The 20429-nt window shown below is 41.6% G+C and overlaps 1 protein-coding gene across 1 annotated transcript in view; it reads right to left on the bottom strand.

Annotated features, from left to right (window-relative positions):
* Positions 1–20429, bottom strand: part of LIMCH1 (LIM and calponin homology domains 1) — a 205945-nt gene that overhangs the window by 35965 nt on the left and 149551 nt on the right. Inside the window, exons 11-17 of the mRNA XM_063136424.1 lie at positions 19029–19280; positions 17321–17668; positions 15026–15331; positions 13871–14182; positions 8665–8931; positions 7686–7721; positions 938–1067 (exon numbers count right to left, since the gene is read on the bottom strand). Of these exons, the coding sequence (XP_062992494.1) occupies positions 938–1067; positions 7686–7721; positions 8665–8931; positions 13871–14182; positions 15026–15331; positions 17321–17668; positions 19029–19280 (1651 nt within the window). The remainder of the gene's footprint in view (positions 1–937; positions 1068–7685; positions 7722–8664; positions 8932–13870; positions 14183–15025; positions 15332–17320; positions 17669–19028; positions 19281–20429) is intronic.

Raw genomic sequence — 20429 nt, 5'->3', positions numbered from 1 at the left:
AGGCTTAACAGAGGTCAAAGGCATGCACAAGCAACCCTGTGCTTGACAATTTTTTCAATCCCCTGTTGCACACATATAAAAATTATTAATTTATACTGCAATCTCAGTCATGTACCCTAAAAGTGCTCCTCTCCAAAGCTTTGTCAATTTGTCTTCCCCTATTTTTCTGAAAGTGTTTTGGTTCTGTGCCACCTTAATAGAATATCCTATTAAGGAAAATTAATAAACAAACTAAATGCAATGGAGAACTGGACAGAAGAGAAATCTGCACAAAACAAACGAAGTAACAAACAATTATGAAATTTAGGGCCCATTCGGAAGACACCTTAAACCATGGCTTTAACCACAGCGAATAAGGATTTTTGCTTTATTCACCATGGTTAAAGCCGTGGTTTAAGGTGTATTCTGAACACAGCCTCGCTTTCTGGCTTAACTACTGTGGGGTCATAGACTTGCTTCTGCAACCACGCTAATTTCTAAAAAGAGAGCTGCTAGGAATAATACAACTTTTAAAGGAACAAAAACCCATATAAAGAACTGAGAATTACTGATTGGGCAGGATGGCTGCTCTCTGTGCATGCAGGCCAAAACGCCTTCATTTGTTCAAGCAATGTTGCTAAGTAGTATAATAGTTCAGAAAAACAGAATTTTGGAAGAGGTACTTTGGGATTGCTTATCAGCAACAACTTTATGGCCTCTGGGTGCTCCCAGACAAGGCCTTTATCGCACCATTGCACTGCCTCATTCACAGAATTTTATGGAGAACCCAGATGACGTTGTCTTCTACTTGCACCCTTCCTGTGTTTTCTCACTGCTACTTCCGTCTTTTCCCCTTCATGCAGAAAATCCATTAAGGAAAAAAAGACGGAGCTGTTGCACGCTACCGTTCGATGGGTAGTGCTAGGAGCCCTCCGCCCCTAAGCACCCTCATACTCACATCCTGCCATCGATCCTCATCTTCCTTCAGCTGGTGGTGAATCGTCTGCAGCTTCTCATGACGAGCTTTGCTGTGTGGCTGCATCACGGCAGCCTCGTCTGCACATCTCATGTCAAACATACTCACGCTCCTAAAAGGAAAAACAAGTGCAACAGTGAGCAATAGAACCATAAGCTATTTCAGCCACTGGAGGGCGCTAGAGAAAACTTAAACCGCATCTTCTCCTAGGGAAAGCTGTGAAACCACACAGCATAAGGCGGCTTTGGATGTACACCTACCACATCCAAAGCCCCTTTATTTGTTTTGGGGATGTGTCGTGCTCAGCACCAGCTATACTAAAGCACATGCAAATTGCCTGCTTATGGTGCCATCCAATAACACGCTGCAAAAAGGAGACCTGGAGGCATGTCCAAAGCTGCTCTTTTGCTTGGCATCTAATGTGAATTCAAACATAGTCCTGTACTCACATCAGTGCTAATTTTCTCAACTGTCCCTTGTTTAATCTGTAAAAAACCATCAAAATAACTACAATCATTATTCCTGAACTAATGACTTTATCTATGACAGTGGTTTTCAAACAGTATTCAGGGAACTCTCCTTGTTCCTTGGAAGCTTATCAATGTTTCTCAACGTGTTCAGTAACAACAGTAAAATTTGCCTGATCAACCCTTCAGCCAGCTCTACTGGTCTTACACTTAGGGTGACCCTATGAAAAGGAGGACAGGGCTCCTGTATCTTTAACAGTTGCATAGAAAAGGGAATTTCAGCAGGTGTCATTTGTATATATGGAGAACCTCTTCATCACAACAGTTAACGCTGCGTGAGCTATACTAGAGTGACCAGATTTAAAAGAGGGCAGGGCACCTGCAGCGTTAACTGTTGTGATGAAGAGGGGATTTCACCAAGTTCTCCGTATATACAAAGGACACCTGCTGAAATTCCCTTTTCAATACAACTGTTAAAGATACAGGAGCCCAGTCCTCCTTTTCATATGGTCACCCTACTTACACTGCAATTTGCAGTCGAAAGGGAGGGGCTGTTTGTCGTTTAGGCCCCACTCTCAGTTCAAGTGGTTTATTTTCTTTGTTTGTTAATGAACATTAAGCCAGACTTCCCAGGCTGGGATGTACTGGGAAACTCTGGTTTAATATAATCCAGAATCTTTGCGCTGAATTAAGTGTAAAACAAAATGAGAGTAGAGGCAAGGGAAGAGCACTGTGCTGCAATGACCGTTCATAAAACAGAGTTTATAAAGCCTGGAATGATGATCCGAATCAGGCCAGTGAGACTTGACAGGATTGGCTCGCACCCCACATGAACTGAGTTATGTTCCCAGAATCCTTTGCAGTGCACAAGTGTTTCCAAAAAGTTTGAAAACCATATTCCTAAACTTTAGACATGAAAAGACCATGAATAAAATGACTCCAAAGCTTTCTGAAAGTCTGTTTTCTGATACAATGGAAGTGAAACCTCAGAGACAGTTGAGAGATAAAGATTAGCCCATTCTGCGGGTCATAAGCGCCAATGGTAAGTAAGCTGTGAAAGCTGTCCCTAGTCAGCGCACATGCAAAGCAAATGGTCACATGACTATTGTTATTTTTAAAAAAATAAAAACCCCATAGTAACACTAACACTTATTAATACATCATTACATGACGAACAACAGTAATTCTCTGTTCCATGACAGTCTCTTTTGCATGATGAAGTTAGAGGCTGGTTATTAACGTTAGGCAAGATAAAATCTTACAAAGCACTGCACATAGTACAACAGCTCAAAGACAGGAGATGCAGAAGGTTATTTTTCAGTACTGGTACATATTTACAGATTGTGCACTATATTTCTAGTTGCTGTTTGATGGAAATGCAGGTTAGTTTTATAAATTAAACCAAGGAAGTCCATTTATATGTGATCCCTATTTGAGTAGAATCAGCTCTGGTTAGGTGAACCTAAATGCAGAGTGCCTCTAGGAAAATTTCATTATGGCCACTGATATACCTTTATGTGGTAGAAAAGTCTGTCTGGGGCTTCCATTATAACCAGCACCAAGGAACACAGCCCCCCCCACACACACAGCTAGTGGCATTTTGTCGTAAATAGTCAGGGCAGGAATGAAGAATCACCTCAAAGGCCTTGATGATATGGGAGCTCGTCTAAGTTATTGTCACTTTGGATGCTACTTTTCTATGGACACTTGTAGATGAACAACATTATGGACAATTGTCACTCAATTTGTTTCTTCTTGCTACTGGTTGTTCCTGTAAGAGCAGTACTGAATGTTACAAAGAAAATGGGCATACCACTGAAAATGGCATCCCTCTGTCACATTTCCACTTCCCCTCAGCAACATGTACAAGTAGTTCAATGTACCCATGCCCCAACTTTCTTTGCCTCTGTTCCAAATGATTGGTTATTGTTGTTGGATGTGGGGTAACAGAAATCACAATGACATCATGTTATAGACCAAATTAAGATAGATGCTATGGAGAGGAAGGTGAAGCACTAACATCAGAGCTGCTGGTTTTAGCAGTATCTCCACATTTTTTGTAATGCGTGAGTTCCATCTTTAATCCAAATTGGGTCTGAGCCAATGTTGATCACTGCCAAGTGAAGGACACTAGCAGGATCAGTATAGGTGGTCTAGAAACCACAACACAAAATCAGCAATGGTAAAATCATCCTCCCTACCCGTTCCAGTTGGTACTTATTTATGTATAAAACTTCTGAGCTGCTTCACTAAAACCAACAAACAAAACTTGTAAATAAAAAAACCCATGAAATTAAAAACAAAACCAATAATGCTAACCAACTGTAATTAAAACTCATGATGATAAAACCAACACTAATAAAAAAACCTCATTAAGATCAAAATAAGACAGCCCACGTAACTATTCAAAAGGCTTTCCTGAACAGTCCACACATCACTTGGATACTTAATCCATGCAAGAAGTCTATCCTTCAGTGACCACTCTAGCGCAATCTTCCTCATCCTGGTACCCTCCAGATGTTTTGGACCAATTCCCATCAGCCACAGTTATCATGGCCAATAGAAATGAATTCTGGGAGTTGCAGTCCACAACTTCTGGAGAACATCAAGATAGGGCAGGCTGGTGTATGGCATCAAACAGATGCAGTTATGCTGGTTTGGTACAACTCTATGTGAAAAAGAAAAGAATTTAGATTAAAGCTGGAACTAAATGTTACAGTGGATGTCAAAAGCAGCAGTCATACACCCCCTCCCTTCCCAATGAAATGCTCAGTCAGACAAAATGTGTGATGTAATATCATCACATTTTTCCCTACTAAACATTATGGAAGAGAGGAGAAGAGGCTGTCTTGCATTGGCTGCATGTCATATATAAAATTGAGTTTCAGCCTAAATCCTCCAAGGAAGAGGTTGCATGCCTGCTTCCACCCGTTAATCTAGTACCTAGATTCACTCTTGTCCCAAAATATCCAGTATAAGAGCAGGTGTCTGTGTATTTGAATACTAAAATTTTACTAAAAGTTTAATACTAAAAGTTTACTTCTAATTGCTGCCATGTTTTTAAAGCTATTTCAGTGTCACTGCTAGCTGCCTATTAAAGTAATGCATGCAGTTAGAGGATGCACCATTTAAACAGCTGGTTTTTGAAGGAAAAAATAGTATCTGTCCAAAATGTACGAGTAGATTATAGTTTTGGAGGCGTACTCTGCAGTCTTGTGCAAAGTACGGCTTGACTGGAATTTTGGACTTCACCGACCATAATTCCTCACCATTGGCTATGTTAGCTTGGATTTATGGATGTTGTAATCCAAAATATTTATAGAGGATCAGGCTGCCTACTCCTGTCAAAGAGTACACTGAACTCATCATTTACATCAAGCTTGTGGCAAAATATAAGCCACAAGACAAAGCCACTGAACTATATATCACTCAAATAAAAGTAAGTCATTTTTAGATAAGAGATTGAAAAGGGAATACCATTTTCCTGCCTCCTGCCACACTTCTTTATTTTTTAAAAGCCTTTTCAGAAAAGGGATAGATAATTTTAAAATTCAGATTCAGATGCAAAAAACCTCAGCATTGCTGGCAGCTTTTATGAGAAAAGCCACAAAAGGCTTCTGTCCCCACAAAGTTCTTCTGAGTCACGGCTACACCACAAGCTTAAACCCCCTCCCTAAGGATCCCTGGCAAGGAGAGATTAGGGATCTCTAGCAAACAATTCTGAAGAGCCTTACTGAGCTCCAATTCTAACAATTCTAAGTGGTATAGAATAGATGTCGTTTGTCATCTACCAGCTTCTACAATATTCTCAGCCATCACACAACAGGGTCTGTATAGCCATTTTATTACTTGAAAGGTTGGGAGTTCTTCAGAGTTACCGGAATTATGCTTTAGAAGCCTAAACCACACCACTTCACCTTGTCATAGAGCCAATCGCGTAGTGTGTAGCTGAGGCTTAGCTCATTTTTTACTCTAGTTTAAGCATGCACAGCCTTGCTTCTGATCAGGACCACTATGCTCCAGGATAGAATTAAACGTCCTGCCTCCCACTATTTGCTTCCCGAAATCCCCTGAAGGGTTGGAATTAACAAAAGAAAAAAAACACTTTATTGGTATCAGGAATTTCAGGAAGGAAACAGTGGGATGAAGAGTTTCATCCTGTGGTGGTCCCAATCCAAACCAGAGCTAGAGGCAAGGCAAAACAAAACAAAAGTGATAAGCCTCAGCTACCTGCTGTGCAATTAGTGTAATATGTAGTTTGACTCACAGAAGTGATGTTTTTAATACAAATTTCCAGCAAAATCTAAGGGTTTGCAGGAGAAGGTTGTAATTAAATACGTATGTGCCAGTACATTATATAAAAAATATTTCTTCTGGGGATACTGTAACAGATTTTTATTCTTTCTTTTCATTGCTTTGCTCATAAGTACTAGCCCTTTAAAGTGATGTAATATTACAGGAAAACAATGAAACACCTAGGGGTTTTCTTTTTTAAAACAAAATCAAGAATTGGATATTTTCCTTTGGGACCTCATAAATTACATGCAAAAGTATGTTACTAAAATATAGTAGAATTTTATTTTAATGAACTGTCTCTTTTAGAAATGAATTTTATTATTTGACATAATGCGTTCTATTTGGGGGGGGGGGAAAGATGGATACAAATGGGTAACTAAAGGCACAAGGCTACTCAGACGAATGCAGACTAAGTGTCAGAGCCACCAGGCTAGATAAGTAGGCATCCATTCCCAAATCCAGACTCAGAATGAGTGCTCCCCAACTTACAGTTCTCTAAGCCTCGGAACAGCCTTCCCCAATCTAGCACTGTCTAGATGTTTTGGACTATAATTCCCAGCATTCCTTACCACTGACTGGGGCTGATGAGGTGGTAGTCTAAATCATCTGGAGGGTGCTGGGCTGCCTTAGAATCTAAGATCACAGTTACAGTTACAGGCATTGGAACCAGAACAAGGATTTGGAAAAGGCCATGGAATGCAAGAAGCAGAAAGTACTGCCCTCTTGAACGTGCAGTGCCAGAAGGCCAAAGGCCTCCTAATAATTATCAAGGATCCTAATAATTGCAACAGGATTGGCCAATTGACAGGATGTAGCCTGCCAATGACAGGGCTTGATCTTGCATATGTCTATTCCTTGCTGTACCTCTAAAGGGCTCTGAGAACCTTTCACTCATTGCCCTAGTAGCTCACTTAGGGGTGTCGGAGGAATCCGGTTTGGTGGTGGAGCTCGGTGAGCATTGCCAGCTCGGTGAGCTTTTGCCAGTCGCCAGCACATAGATCCCAGAGCAGGCTTGATTCAGCGTGTACTGAGTTGGGCAAGTTCACAGTTTCTCACTTTTGGGTGGGTGTACAAATTCGGATTTACACAAATTGGGATTTGTGCAAATCACGATTTAAGTAAATTTGTGGCTGGGAACATTTATGGAAATTGATATTAGCGCAAATTCTCAGCTATAAATAATGAAATATGCACAAAATTGCAGGTGTAAATGCCCCTTTATGCCTGCATTTTGACACAAGTTATGCTATTTGTGAGCAAGATTTTGCACAAATTGCAATTTCCGTAAGTGCTTCCAGTGATGAATTTGCACATATCGCAGCTCATGGACAAAACCAACAAAAGTCATGAGTTCTCGCCAGGCACTTGTGGACCATCTGGCAGCTCACCCTGCATGCATGCCAGAGTCAGGCAAACAGCAGGGGTCTGGCGAGCAAAGCATGAACAGGACTCAGAGGAGTTTGCCTATCCCTTGGTCCTAGGGGCAGACTAGCTATGAGGTTCCTGGAACCCCGAACTGTGTCAGGGATCCATCTTTAACTATGCTTTGGCTTTTGAATTTCAACCAGTTGTGAGACCCAACCTCATTCCCTCTTACTACTACTTGACATTCTTGACGAACCTTCACTTATATAAGCCTTCCATAGTTCTAATTCCAGTTCATTTTAGTCACAGCAGATGAGTGGCCCTACAGATTGCAAAGGAGGATCACATCACGAATTAGTAGAGGTCAGCTTTTCCAGCAACAACCACATGCTTTATTGCTTTCTGAAAAGTTATTACTTTAATGCAGCAGAGCACATATCACCACCACAGTGTATGTCAAAGCACATATATTTCAAACAGCTCTGCACCAGAATGATGAAAAGTAATAATGGTGAATCAACTGCATTTTAAATTAGTAATAAGTATGGAAAACATGCAGCTTAATTTGTTTAAAGCAACCCAATGAGCACACAACAACTTACTCTGCGTCATCAGACACAGGAGTTCTGGAGCCGAATCTATAAAATCAAATATAAAATTAGAGAGGCAGGAAAAGAGTAGGCATCAACTGCAGTGGGAGGAAAGAGAAGTATAAGGAAGAAACCACAAAAGTAGACAGCTTTTCATTTGAAACCAAATTTCTTTATCAGTCAAGAGAGCTGAAAGAGCATTAACATTTCAAAGCACCACATATGCGATAAACTTTAATTCTTCACACCACAGCAACAATGGTAATTTAAAAACATTTTCAAAAATGCTTTCAAAATTCGTAACACCGTGTAAGCAAGCCATACTGTGGAATTGAGCGTAGGAAGTCCTTAATCATAAAAGCTGATATAAACAAACAAACAGAAAACATCCTGTTTATTAGGCGAGCCACACATTCAGTTACTGTATGCATATTACATTGTGCATAATCAAAATTCATTAAAAACCAATCAAAATTGAAAAGTAAGTGGGTTCTTGGATGCCTCCTGCAGTTGAACTTCCCCACCCCTGAAAACTTCATTCTGTAGGCGACTGAATCCTGCAAGTGAATATATGTATCTTTGCTTTATTCCTGCAAGATCTCACACTTTGTAAGTCATGATTCCATTTCATTTGGCAGGAGTCAAATTGTTAAATCTCTAGAGAAAATCATAGCCGTTTACATTTCTTGTGAACTCCACAAACGATGCTTGAAAATGTTTAGTCCCCTCTCCCACTGGCCCTCTATTCCCGTAGCCTATTTTGAAGATGTTTCTTACAGCTCTGGGAAAGAAAATAAAAATGCACTTCTTGCAAAGACTTTATTAGTTTCAAAAGGCATACTACCAGTGTACATAATTGTTAGTCCATAGTCACATTAACCAGGCAAGAGCAAAATTGATTTGCTTCCAGCATGCACACGCAAATAAACACACTCTGTATGTGACCACAGAGAGCTTTAGGATGCACGTTCTGGATCACCTGGTAGCTCACATTTGTATAGGTTCATCTTCTAATACTGGAAATTCTTTGTGGTTTCTTTTGAGAGCTTCCTCGTTCTCAGAAGAATGCCTTGGCTTGACTGGTTTGGGGTTAAACATGTCCTCAGGAACAGTAGAAGACAAATTATCTTGTCTTACACCAGGGAAACTGCATCTGCCTTGTTCCAGGTTGCATTCAGGTTGCACTGCAAGCCTTTCGTGGCTTTCTGCGCAAAGCTTTGGATGTTTTTCAGTGACTACTGAGTCTGTCATAGTAATGCTAAAAAAATAATTAGCTTGCTTTAGCTTGTACAGAGAGACATACCATACATGCTCAATACACAGATCTCTAAGTGATGCAGAAGCTAACGAGATGGACAGACTGCTTACCTATAACTGGTTTTTCGAGTGGTCATCTGTGAACACACACATACTGTTCTACGCTGGAGCAGAACAGTCATTCAGAACATTCTAGAGCTCAGCAGAGTTTTAGGTGGGAGTCCCACCTCCTCTGCGCATGCTCCAGGTGTGGCTCCCGCTTGCCACTCAGTTTTGTGCCCGCTGCAGCGGAAGAATAAATTAAGAGTGAGACATTGAAGCAGGGAGGGGGTGAGTTCACAAATGACCACTCACGGTTTCAGGGAAGTAACCTGTCCTTCTTTGTGGTCTCTGTGACTCGCACATATGGGTAACTGATAAGCAATGAATTGGAGGAAGGAGATATCATGCCAGGATTGTGGAAAGGACCACCATGCCAAAGGCTGCATCTGTACAAGCAGAAAAGCTTAATGAAGGTTGAACCCACATTGTAGTGCTGCATAGCTGGGAAAGTGGAATGCCCTGGAGAGAAGCAGTAGATGATGCCAGGACCCTAGTTGAGTGGCCACAGATGTACTGTATAGGAGAGCTGGAAAGTGTGTGAGCAGGTAAGTGAGGAGTATCATTGACACAACCCATAGTAAAGCTGTGGAGATACTAGTTGTTCTTTCCTCGAGCCCAAGTGGCACACAACCAGCAAGGGGAGGTTTGGAATGGGGGCGTGCATTCTGGATGGAACAGAAAAGGCCCCCAGATGCTTAACAAATGAAGCTTGACTTCCATCTGGGATGTACGTTGCACAAAGAACATAAGTAATGCAATGTCCTGCACCAAATGAAACTATGACACCACCTTAGGTGAAGAAAGGAACAATCTGGTCGCAAAACCACCTTATGTCTTGCGGAATGTCAAACATGGCCGATTATAGCAAAGAGTGCAGAGCTCATCTGCTCCATGTGCTGAAGTAATGGAAAGCTACTTTCATAGTAAGGAGTCTTAGGCCAGCCATATCCATTGGTTCAATGGGTTTCACTGTTAATTGTGCCAAAACTACTGATAGGCTCCATGCCTGAGTGACTGGCGGGTGGATAGCTGCTTGAGGAAACATTTAATATCTGGGTGTGAGTAGAAGAAGTAGCCTTCAACCTTGTCATGATTAACCAAGATCGCTGCCAAATATATTCTGAGTGATGAAAGTGCTAGACTCTTGGTTTTGAGAGTCAGAGAGAAAGAACTCAAGTACTCGAGAAAGGCTGCAGGACTTGGGACACTGTCCCATTGGCACAAGAAAAGTCAAGTTAGGCACCGTTGCTGTTTGGGACAGTTCTGACATGGTGTAGGTTGGGGGGTGATTGGGGGGCATCTCTGATCACTTGCTATGGTAAGGAGAGTAGGATCCTCAATGGCCACCATGAAGATGACTGATGCCATCATGGGGTGATTGGTCATTGAAGTAGTAGGATGGAGACCTGTTGTAAGAGGGTACTGGTGGTCACCCCACAGCATGTTGTAGTGATGGCAGAGAAACTGCCATGAGGAGGCAGATGATGTTGGAGATGTTTCTTGGTAGTGATGAGATCTGTCCCTGTGAGAATGTAACTTATGAAGGGAGGGTATTGGAGAGCGGTCCTGAGTGGTGGGCGGGTACGGTCCCAGGGATAAACATTCCCTGGATTCACCCTTCAACACTGAACCCATGCACTAGATATCATCAGAGGAATTATGATCTCAAGGGGGCTAACATTTCTCCAAAACTGGTGTTGGGGACCCCAAGACAAGGTGGTTGCGAAACTATCAGTACTGTGATGGCGTGGGAGGCTGCAACCTTGATGAAGCTAAGTGGGTCTAGGCCTGGTCAGTTTCTGGAAGGGCGACTACCTGGGAACCCCATGTACATTGTTTCCTGCATTGAGCAGGGGGTTGGACTCGATGGCCTTGTAGGCCCCTTCCAACTCTACTATTCTATGATTCTGATTCTAACTGCTTCAGTATCAGTTAGAATGGATATCAGTTGGTGGTATTTTCTCACCACAGTGGGTGCACTTTCTGAAGAAGGACTTAGAGGCCATGCGCCCCCAAGGGACAAGGTGAAAAGGCAGAAAAACCAAAGAAGAAAATAGCAAACAGGAAAGAATGGAAGAAAGAGAAAATAACTCTGTCCAACAGTCCCAGGAGGGGGCAGCTGCAGTTTGTAGTAAAAAAAGAGGTGAGACACAGAGAACATTCTAAAGTTGCTGCTGTGGACGAAAGGAACTCGGTGACAGCAGGAGTCATGTCCAGAGCGCACACAGAGGGAGTGGACCTAAAACTCTGCTCAGCTCTAGAATGTTCCGAATGACTGTTCTGCAGGCACATAACTCATGTGTGTGTGTCACAGAGAGACCACAAAGAAGAATGCATCAAGAAGCATGCACAATCATGGTGAATATATGTAGCATTTTTGAGTATTTGTTGTTCTATGCACCCAGCTTTACCAGAGAACCAGCCTCTTCTGTTTCATGAGAGGCAGCAATGGATTTTTTTGCTTTACTTACTGCTATGCCTTTCTGATACTAGCTAAATTCTGGATGACCAATGAACATCAAAGGTACTATAAGTCGCTCAGGCAGTGGTGTTACTATTACACCCGGGACTCAAGATGTTGCTATGGCACAAGTTACATCTGCACGGCCACTTTCCCTTCCAACGGTGCACTATTGATGGGATTCTGAACCCAAAACATATAGAGGGCCCCAAGCTGGAGAAGGCTACACTACACCTTTCTGTTCACTCTTCCAACAGAAGACTCCTTTTGAAAGTCATCCAGATGCTCTTTCTTCTAAACCAGGAGATGCAAGCATGATCAAAAGGCCAAATCTCTTCTCCATCTTTCTATCCTTGAGAGCCACAGTATTGTAATGGATACAAGGTTATATTAGTTTCATGGAGACCTGGGTTCAAATCCCACTCAGTCCTAAAACTCCCTGCATGACCTTGGACTAGTCACTTCCTCTCTCTCAACTTACTTGACAGGTTTGTTGCAAGGATAAAATGGGAACAGTATGCACAGCTCTCGGTTTATTTGTGGATGAGTAGGATTAATCGTTTTATAAGCTGCACATGTCTTTCAGAGACTACATAAATACTCCAGGGTTCACTCACAAATATTTTCCCTCACTTCCTGCCTCCCATTATCTGGAAGCCATAAGTATTCAGATTCACTTTGTATACCTCATCAAACATTTCTGGAATAACATAGCTCTTTGTAAACAGTATTCCCATTAATGCAAATATTTTGCTTGTTCCAACAGCACATAGATACTATCCCATCACCATTCCTGACAAAAGTTGTTTGCTAAAATATAGTATTTTCTTCCTTTCTTTTTAGGCAGTGGATGGGTCAACACTTCAGAAGATCAGACCAGTGACTCCTCTGGTCCAGTAGATGATTCCCTGTAATTGGCAAGTCCAGATGTTTCAAAAGGTGGAAACTCCCTTAAAAGCATAAAGTTGCCTTGAAGGGAAAATAGTTCTTAGCCTCAAAAAGATAAAAGTTTTCACTGTATATCCCCGATCTAGGATTTTAAAATAGAAAAGGAAAAATCTATTGTAAATCAAAGCCTTGAAAGCTCACAGAAGATGCAAACACATGAAAAAATGTATTAGCCCAACTGTCTACACCAGGGACGGGGAATGTGTGATCCTTCAAATATTTTTGGATTGCAACTTCCATCATCCCTCACCATTGGCTATGCTGGCTAGGGCTGATGCTAGTTGTATTCCTTCAACATCTGGAGGACCTTCCAATTTGAGAGAACTCTGCTTGGACAAGACCTAAAGACCAAAGCTGGTGGATGAAGGACAGCAAGACGCCATGCATCTTGTGGTGAGATTCAAGGAAGCAGCACAGCAACAGAGGGCTTCAAGCAGTAATCTGACTTGAAACATTTGAGCTATCCTAGAAGCCAGAAGCAGCAAGAATAGCTTGAGGCAGAGGAAGACTGCTTTACACCATCTGTTTCTGGATATGAGTGATTGGCTGGAGTGAAGGTTAAGAAAATCTGGTCTAAGGGGAAACGTATTTTTTATTTTTTATTTCAGTTATATCCTGCCTTTTTTCCTTCAAAAAACCCAAGGCAGCTTACATACTCCTCCTCCTCTCCACTTTATCCTCACAACAGCTCTGTGAGGTAGGTCGGGCTGAGAGTCTGTGACTCGCCCAAAGTCACCCAGGAAGCTTCTATGGCTGAGTGGGACTAGAACCCAGATCTCCCGACTCCCATTCCAACACTTTAAACACTACACCCACTGACATTGTGTGGAGGAAGACTGACTTAAATATCCAGAACTGTAACTAAGTATATTTAACCCTGGATAACTAAGCATGGTATATTTAAGCAATCTCACCCTGCCATCTCAAAAGCAACACCTTATTTCCTTCTGTAAATAATTTCCTTAATAAACAACTTAACTTTGTTCATCTTATAAAACTTGTCTCAAATGTAGTGTTAATCCTACATCCATACCATAGGAAGTATTAAATCCGTATAAAATATAGAATATTTTGTGGGTGTAGTTCAAGCTTTTATAGTTAAGGCAACATTCCCTGAAAGGTCTGAGTAGATTATTAGACATTGTAGCAGGGAGTTCCAAAGACCAAGCCTCAAAGTTTAAGGGAGAAATGGTACATTGGTGGGATAGCCATGTTGTTCCTTTAAAAGAACCACTGACTTTGGTTAATCTTCACTGCTGGCATTGCCTGAAAACAATTCTTACTTATAACAGGCAGCTAGGTGAATTATTATTTATCAGCTTGGCAAATCAAAGGGAGACAGAAGGCTGTAACACAACTGAAAACAGGTTATTTTGCTTCTATGTGTAAACTGGAGATGAAACAAAAGACCACAGAATAGCCTTCTGACCTCTTCACTTTCTGTTCAGTCTTTACAAGCTCCTTAGCTGCTTCCTCACCATTCTGCTGCTTCGAGAAAGGAACTGGAAGGAATTGTTTTACACTGGATCCTGTCTGCTTCAGAAAAGCTCTGGTTCTTCTCACCATCATATCATCTTTTCCCAGATTTTCGACTTCTACTTTCTCTCCTCCCGTATTATTTTTGTGCTTGTCTTGATTTTCTGACTTCCCCTGCTCATCTTCACACATGACAACAGAGCTTATGGATACAGGCAAAGGTGATGCATGACCACATTGTTCTGCACAAGGCAATGGTGAACTTCTGCTAAGGCAATTGTGGGCACCATTATTCAGAAGACAACTGAAGATCAAGGAGGGAAACACAACTTGCATAGTAACTGCACACAACTGTCTGCTCTAAGGCGTGAAAATAGTCTGAGGGTGCAGGATGCTGTAACAATGCTAAAGGCAAGCAGTCTCTGCTTGCACACAACACAGATGAGAGAAATTCTGGGAGCCTTCCCTAAGACACTCTGAGCTCCTTCCAGGAAACCCCAGACAGATGAAATAAATAAATATGGATAAACTATAATACTTAAATATCCATTGTACTTACATCCTGCATGCAAGTGACTTGTTTAAGGAAATAATTTCTTTTTTAAAAAACACAAACTAGAAACTCACACAAAAATAACAGTCAACAACAAGAAGATGATAACAACAAATGGTTACACAGCTAGATAAAACTTCAGAAGCATTCTAGGCAAGGTTCAATAGCCAAATATTATTTTACAGACCTTTTCAAAAGGTCACCAAAGGAGAAAGAATCCACAACTGTTAGGCAGCCTTTTTCGTTGTCACATTGTGGGTATAATTATGAAGCGTACCATAATCTTTATCGAAATCTTCCTGCAATGTAAACCCTTTGGAAAACTAGGCAAACATGTCCACTTCCTCTCATATCTTTTGCATTCTAAACCTTTATCATGTTTGTTTTCGTCTTTAAACAATAGCAACAAGCTGTTTTTTGTTGGCACAGCTATTGGTTAATCAGAAGTTTCTTTTTTCCTTTCCTTTCAAGAAAGTAAATAATATAATGCGTGGGTAGCATTCCATGCAAAGCAGGCATAAGAAGTTAATAACAAGCTGGTTTCCAGTTTCTGACCTTTCTGCTGTTTGCAGAGACCTCTGCTCTCCCCAAAGGGCAACATTTCCTTGCTGTTTCAACGGACGGTGATTGACTACTGAAACAGGAGGGCAAGAGGTACGAACTGGGCTAGTAGATTTCTGAAAAGTTCCAAATCGTCTAGCCAGCATGTCGTCTCTCTCAATATCGGGGAAGCTGCCATCCAACTCTTCTTCACTGCTTTCATGCCATTCGCTCAAAGTGGTTGGCATTTGCTTTTGAGAATCAGCGCAACTATGCAGGACAGATGAATTATACACATCTATATTGGAGAAGATTATTTCACTACCATACAAGATGGGGAGGAGGAGAGAAAGCAGGAAAAGGTAATGAGAACCATATGGAAACACTAAGAAGAGACCTTCACTTATCCATCTTATCTTTCAAGACGAACATCTGAATTTCCTAGTAGTAGTATCAACATGGAATTCTTCCCATTACAATGGACTGCTTAGATAAAGGAAAGCCAAATAATTGTAAATTTTGGGTGCTGCATTTTGCTTTGCAGAAATTAGAAATGCTTCTCACACCACAGAAACAAAAATGCAGTTCACTTTCAATACGCACACTTCAAGGTATTGATGTAGAATGGTACTATATGCTATACCTTTTAAAAAAATGTTTTTTAACATGAACCTGTTATTTAACACAAATACAGAGATGAGTGAGGCTTTTGCAGGGGAACATTGGCAGACTGTTCTTAATCTCTTCTCATCCACTCATTTCCCCCTGCAACTAACACACACTGGGTATTTTCGCCCACAGCCAAGCCTCTTCTGGTCTTTGATCCCACCCGGGGGGTGGGGATGGTTTTTAAAAAGCATGAGTACCATCTATAGGGAAGACTCTGCAGGCAAGAGAGGTGTTAAGCACCCCAACCTGTAGATGATCCCCTGCAAATGGTCCTTGCATTAGCATTACCAGGCAAAACATAAGGATGAGGACATCATATTTGCTTGATAAGATGTAGTTCCATCCTGACTTCCCAAAAAACGTTTAAGAGTTATTAACAAGGATCAATGGATTTAATTACAACCCCAAAATTCTAAATACATGGATAGGCATAAACAGCTCTTAGCTATGGTCCTATAAACTAGGCCATATGAAAACAAGGACAGGGGTCCTGTATCTTTAACAGTTGTATTGAAAAGGGAATTTCAGCAGGTGTCCTTTGTATATATGAGGAACCTGGTGAAATTTCCTCTTCATCACACCAGTTAAAGCTGCAGGTGCCCTGCCCTCTTTTAAAGGGCTCTTAACTATGCCCCTGTAAGGTGACATACTATAAAAGATCTCCATTGTGACATCCATTGTGTTGCCCCCCTCCCCCGAGTTTGTCATTCACAATGTACTTCCTCCACCAGCATCAAAAGCCTTGAGCTGGTCTTTAATATCTTTTAAGTTCAAAAGGTACTTTGGATAATAGATGCCAAGAGATTTCAGTGCAGGTTTCAGAGGACAGAGGAATTGCTGCATGAGCTCTTGCACCTGATTCCCAAATTGCTTTGTCAACCAAAGGGAGAATTGTCTGAAAGGGAGACTTTTTTGGGTGGAAGGGATGGGAAGAAGTCAGGTGCACACATGGGCCACATTCGTACAGAACGATAAGCCAGGATTCTGATGCATCCTGGAGTTCTTCCAGATGGCCATCTCCTAGTGCTATTGCTCAAAATACTTTGTAGACCTATTCTGTCATTTCCTCTTTAACAGATTTTTTTGTAGAAAGAAAAAGAATGGAAGAAGCAGTGGGAAAACAAGTTAGGGTTACAAGTGGAAGGTGCAATTGTCTGGACCCCAGGTAATTTGAGAATGAGGAAGGGCAATTTCATAATAAATCCGTCATCTGGAAGTACCCATAGCTTACAGTGAATGAGCTGAATGCTGGTGCACTCAGTCTTACGTTGGTATGCGCCTGTTCTCATGCTCACATGACCACTAAGCTAACCAGAATCTGAACGCATTTAACCTAAACCAGGAATCCTGACTTATTACATCCAAACAAGCCAGGATTTATAAACCAAGATCAAACCCTACTTTATGTTCCGGGCTTGCTGTGGGAGTGACAACAGGCTAAGCACTCAGTTTCTAGTTAGTTTAGCAGTTGTACTAGTTGGGACAAACAAAACAGGAATGAACGGGCTGCATGCAGCAGCCTGCAGCTCATTCACGATAATGATTATTCTGTGCAAAGGGGGCCAGAATGAGCTCTCTGAATCCTATCCAGTGCCTTTCACTGGGATACTTCTGCCACTTTTGTGTTAAGAAAGCAAATACCTGGAATTAGCATGTGGGCTGTGGACTTCATCGGTATGACCAATGGACTCGACACGGCTCACAGAGAGTGAGGATGAGGTTTCATTTGTGGTCTCAAGAGCCCCAGCACTTTTACTACTGGCCGTCTCTTCTATTTCATCTTTAATCAAGGCCCCAGCACTTGAGAGTTTCTCCCATTTCTGATGGTCAATTTCTGTCACTGGCCCAAAGTGCACAAACCTCTGCTTAGGGCTGGTGGATTTCTTATACGGTCTCACTTTGTGGCTTGCATAATCATTGTGTTCGGCAGCTTCCACTGCCATTTCAGAGGATGGAAAAGAATCTCGAGAGTCTGTGACTTCCTCATCACTAACAACGAAGACATTAACAAACAAGCAAAAAAGGCACATAAAAGGAAAACTGAGGAAAAGTAAAGAAACCGTAGATTTAATTAAGTGACAAAGTAAAATCAACCAAAGAAAGAAATGAAAAAACATTATCAAACCCATAAGATGTTTGTACAATATGGAGGAAATCATTCTGCCAGAGAGTGCAAACACAAAATAAAATAATAATTAAAAAAAACACTGCAAAACGGAGCCAAATTGTATTCAGAAAATGATACAGACAGATCAAACAACGTCTTGGTGATATTCATGCCATAATGTCTCTTAGAAATAGGCAGAGTACATTTACAAATGGTTCTGGCAGGCATTTTTAATGCTTTGTAAACTTTTTCTTAGATTGTGCCCACAGTCCTTCTACTGAAGATGATAGTGAGCTATCGTCTAGCCGAGATTGATTCAGGCATGTTCCCATGTAATGTTGAGCTGAGCTAACAAGACCTGTTGTAACAGCTGTTTCCTGTATGGGAATGCCAAGAAGAGGGAAGCCCAAAATGGAAACTTGAATCAGAAATGTCAAGGGGACCAGAAGTGTTTTATTTCATACCTAGAATCTTAAGGATTATGATAAGGGATACTCCTGGTTCCTGTACAGATGTGATCAAAAGAATTGCACAAAAGCCTCAAAAATAGGTCATGACACTATTCTTAGCTGTGTGTGTGGGGGGGGATTAACACTTCCCTTGGCTGCTTAGAGAAGGAGAACCCCACAATTGTCAAGAAAGCATGAAGATCATACACACAGATGACTTGCTGGGTTCACGCAACATGCTAACCCACCCAGTCTAGGTTGTTGCTGAACCATGGGTTATCGTAATGTCTGAACGTAATGCTTTTTCAGCAGGGTGAATTATTGTGTTATCTGAATGCAGCACTTTTCCTGCAGGATGGGTTATAGCGTTGTCTGAACACAGCACATTTTCCACAGGCTTGCTCGTTGACCATGCAGTGTGGCTTGGTAACCACCCTGAACAATCCAAAAGCAAGCTATGGGTTCTCAAGGTAGCTTATTCAAGAAAAATAAGCCACCCTGCATGGTTGACAAACCATCCTGCGGAAAACATGCTGAGTTCAGACAATATAACCCATGGTGGGTTAGCGTGTTGGGTGAACCTGGATTTGTTTAAAAAGAGGCAGACGGTTTATTGCTGGACCTTAGTGCATAAGACTCAGAATTTTCTGCATGCAGTATTTATGCACCTGAGACTAACATGGCACTTGTCTGCACTGCTGGTCTTTATTTCTTAAAAGCTAAGCAGCTGTCCTGAATGCCAGTATTTGAATATCAAAAAGACTTTATTCTCCCTCCCTTTACAAAAACATACCTGGTCGTCCCTGACACTTTCAGTCGGTCCCAGGTTTCCTTATCTGCTTGCGTTATAGAAGCATTGACAAAAATGGGCAAGTCTGATTGGGTGGGGCTAGGCTGGGTCTTTCGCTTAGCCAGGTCATCTCTTTGAATGTCAGGAACATTTGCTCGGCCTTTCTTGTCAGATTCAAATTCCCGGGACTGCAGGAATGGTTTCTCACCATGAAATGCCATTGGCCTCACCGAAGTCATATGTACTCTCTTGCCACTAATGTAATGCACATTCCAAAATCAGCAGGATAAAGAATAGTGTTGTGGAATTAGATTTTGAGAAATGGCATGCCAATAGCAAAGTCCAGTGCAAAACAACAACAACAACAACAACAACACGTTTTATAAAAGGGGGAGAAGGAATAGATATTTTGTGGGGGGGAGGGTGGAAACCAGAATCTATTCTTGCAGTTACAGGTAGTGGTTGATACGCTCCACTGTGAAACAACACCCCTTTTTTGCATGCTTGTGATTTAACAGTGCTGGTGGGTATGGGATATTGGGGGTTCTCAGCCGTGGCACCCTCAGTGGGTGCCCCCTAACCTGAAGAGGCAGGGGTGCAAATGAGAATCCTCTTACACTGCCTCTGACCTTCTTGGGAGCTCCATGCAATGTAGGATAGTGGCACTGTTGGGGCAGAGGGCTCTCTGCTGGTCTTGGGTCCCGGCAAATGCCAGGCCATGCCCCATCGGGAGTTAGCCCTATTCTCTACAGAGAATCCATAGATTATTAGCCCAGACAAATAGCGCCATTGATACCCTTGGCAACAAAGTTTAATTTATTAACCGTCTCTCGTTTTGACAGTTACGATGTCCGTTTCTCATATTATCATGAATTCAAGTCTTGTTTCCAAATATAGCCATTCTTGGGGATTTTTACTGCTACCAAATATTTAACTGTTACCAAGCTCTGCATCAGAGGATTCTGGTATGTTCTTCAGATGCCATTCCAAGACATTACTCACTCATGTGATAAATGCAGACTATAAATATTGACACTCATATTGTTGCCACAAAGGCGACACATTTTTATATGTCTGAAAGCAGCTGATACTAGCAGATCTTCCAAAAGATTTTCTAAACTTTTTAGGGAGAGCTATTCTTATAACTAATATTTTCAGAAAGATTTTATTTTTTTAAAAAAATATTCTATTTACATCATTTCAAATGCACAGAATCCTCTAACTCGGGGAAGAGAGCAACACCACTATCTACATCAGCCTTTCCCAACCTGGTGCCTTTCAGATGCCTTGGACTACAATTCCCATCACTCTCAGCCAGCATGGCCAACACATCTGGAGGACACTAAGTTGAAGAAGGCTGATGTATACACAACTCATTATACAAATAAGAATAGAGTAATGGGT

Source organism: Elgaria multicarinata, chromosome 10, assembly GCF_023053635.1.
Source record: "Elgaria multicarinata webbii isolate HBS135686 ecotype San Diego chromosome 10, rElgMul1.1.pri, whole genome shotgun sequence".
Taxonomy (NCBI): Eukaryota; Metazoa; Chordata; class Lepidosauria; order Squamata; family Anguidae; genus Elgaria; species Elgaria multicarinata.
The sequence above is the reverse complement of the archived record's forward strand: the minus strand, read 5'-3'. Positions and strand labels throughout refer to the sequence as shown.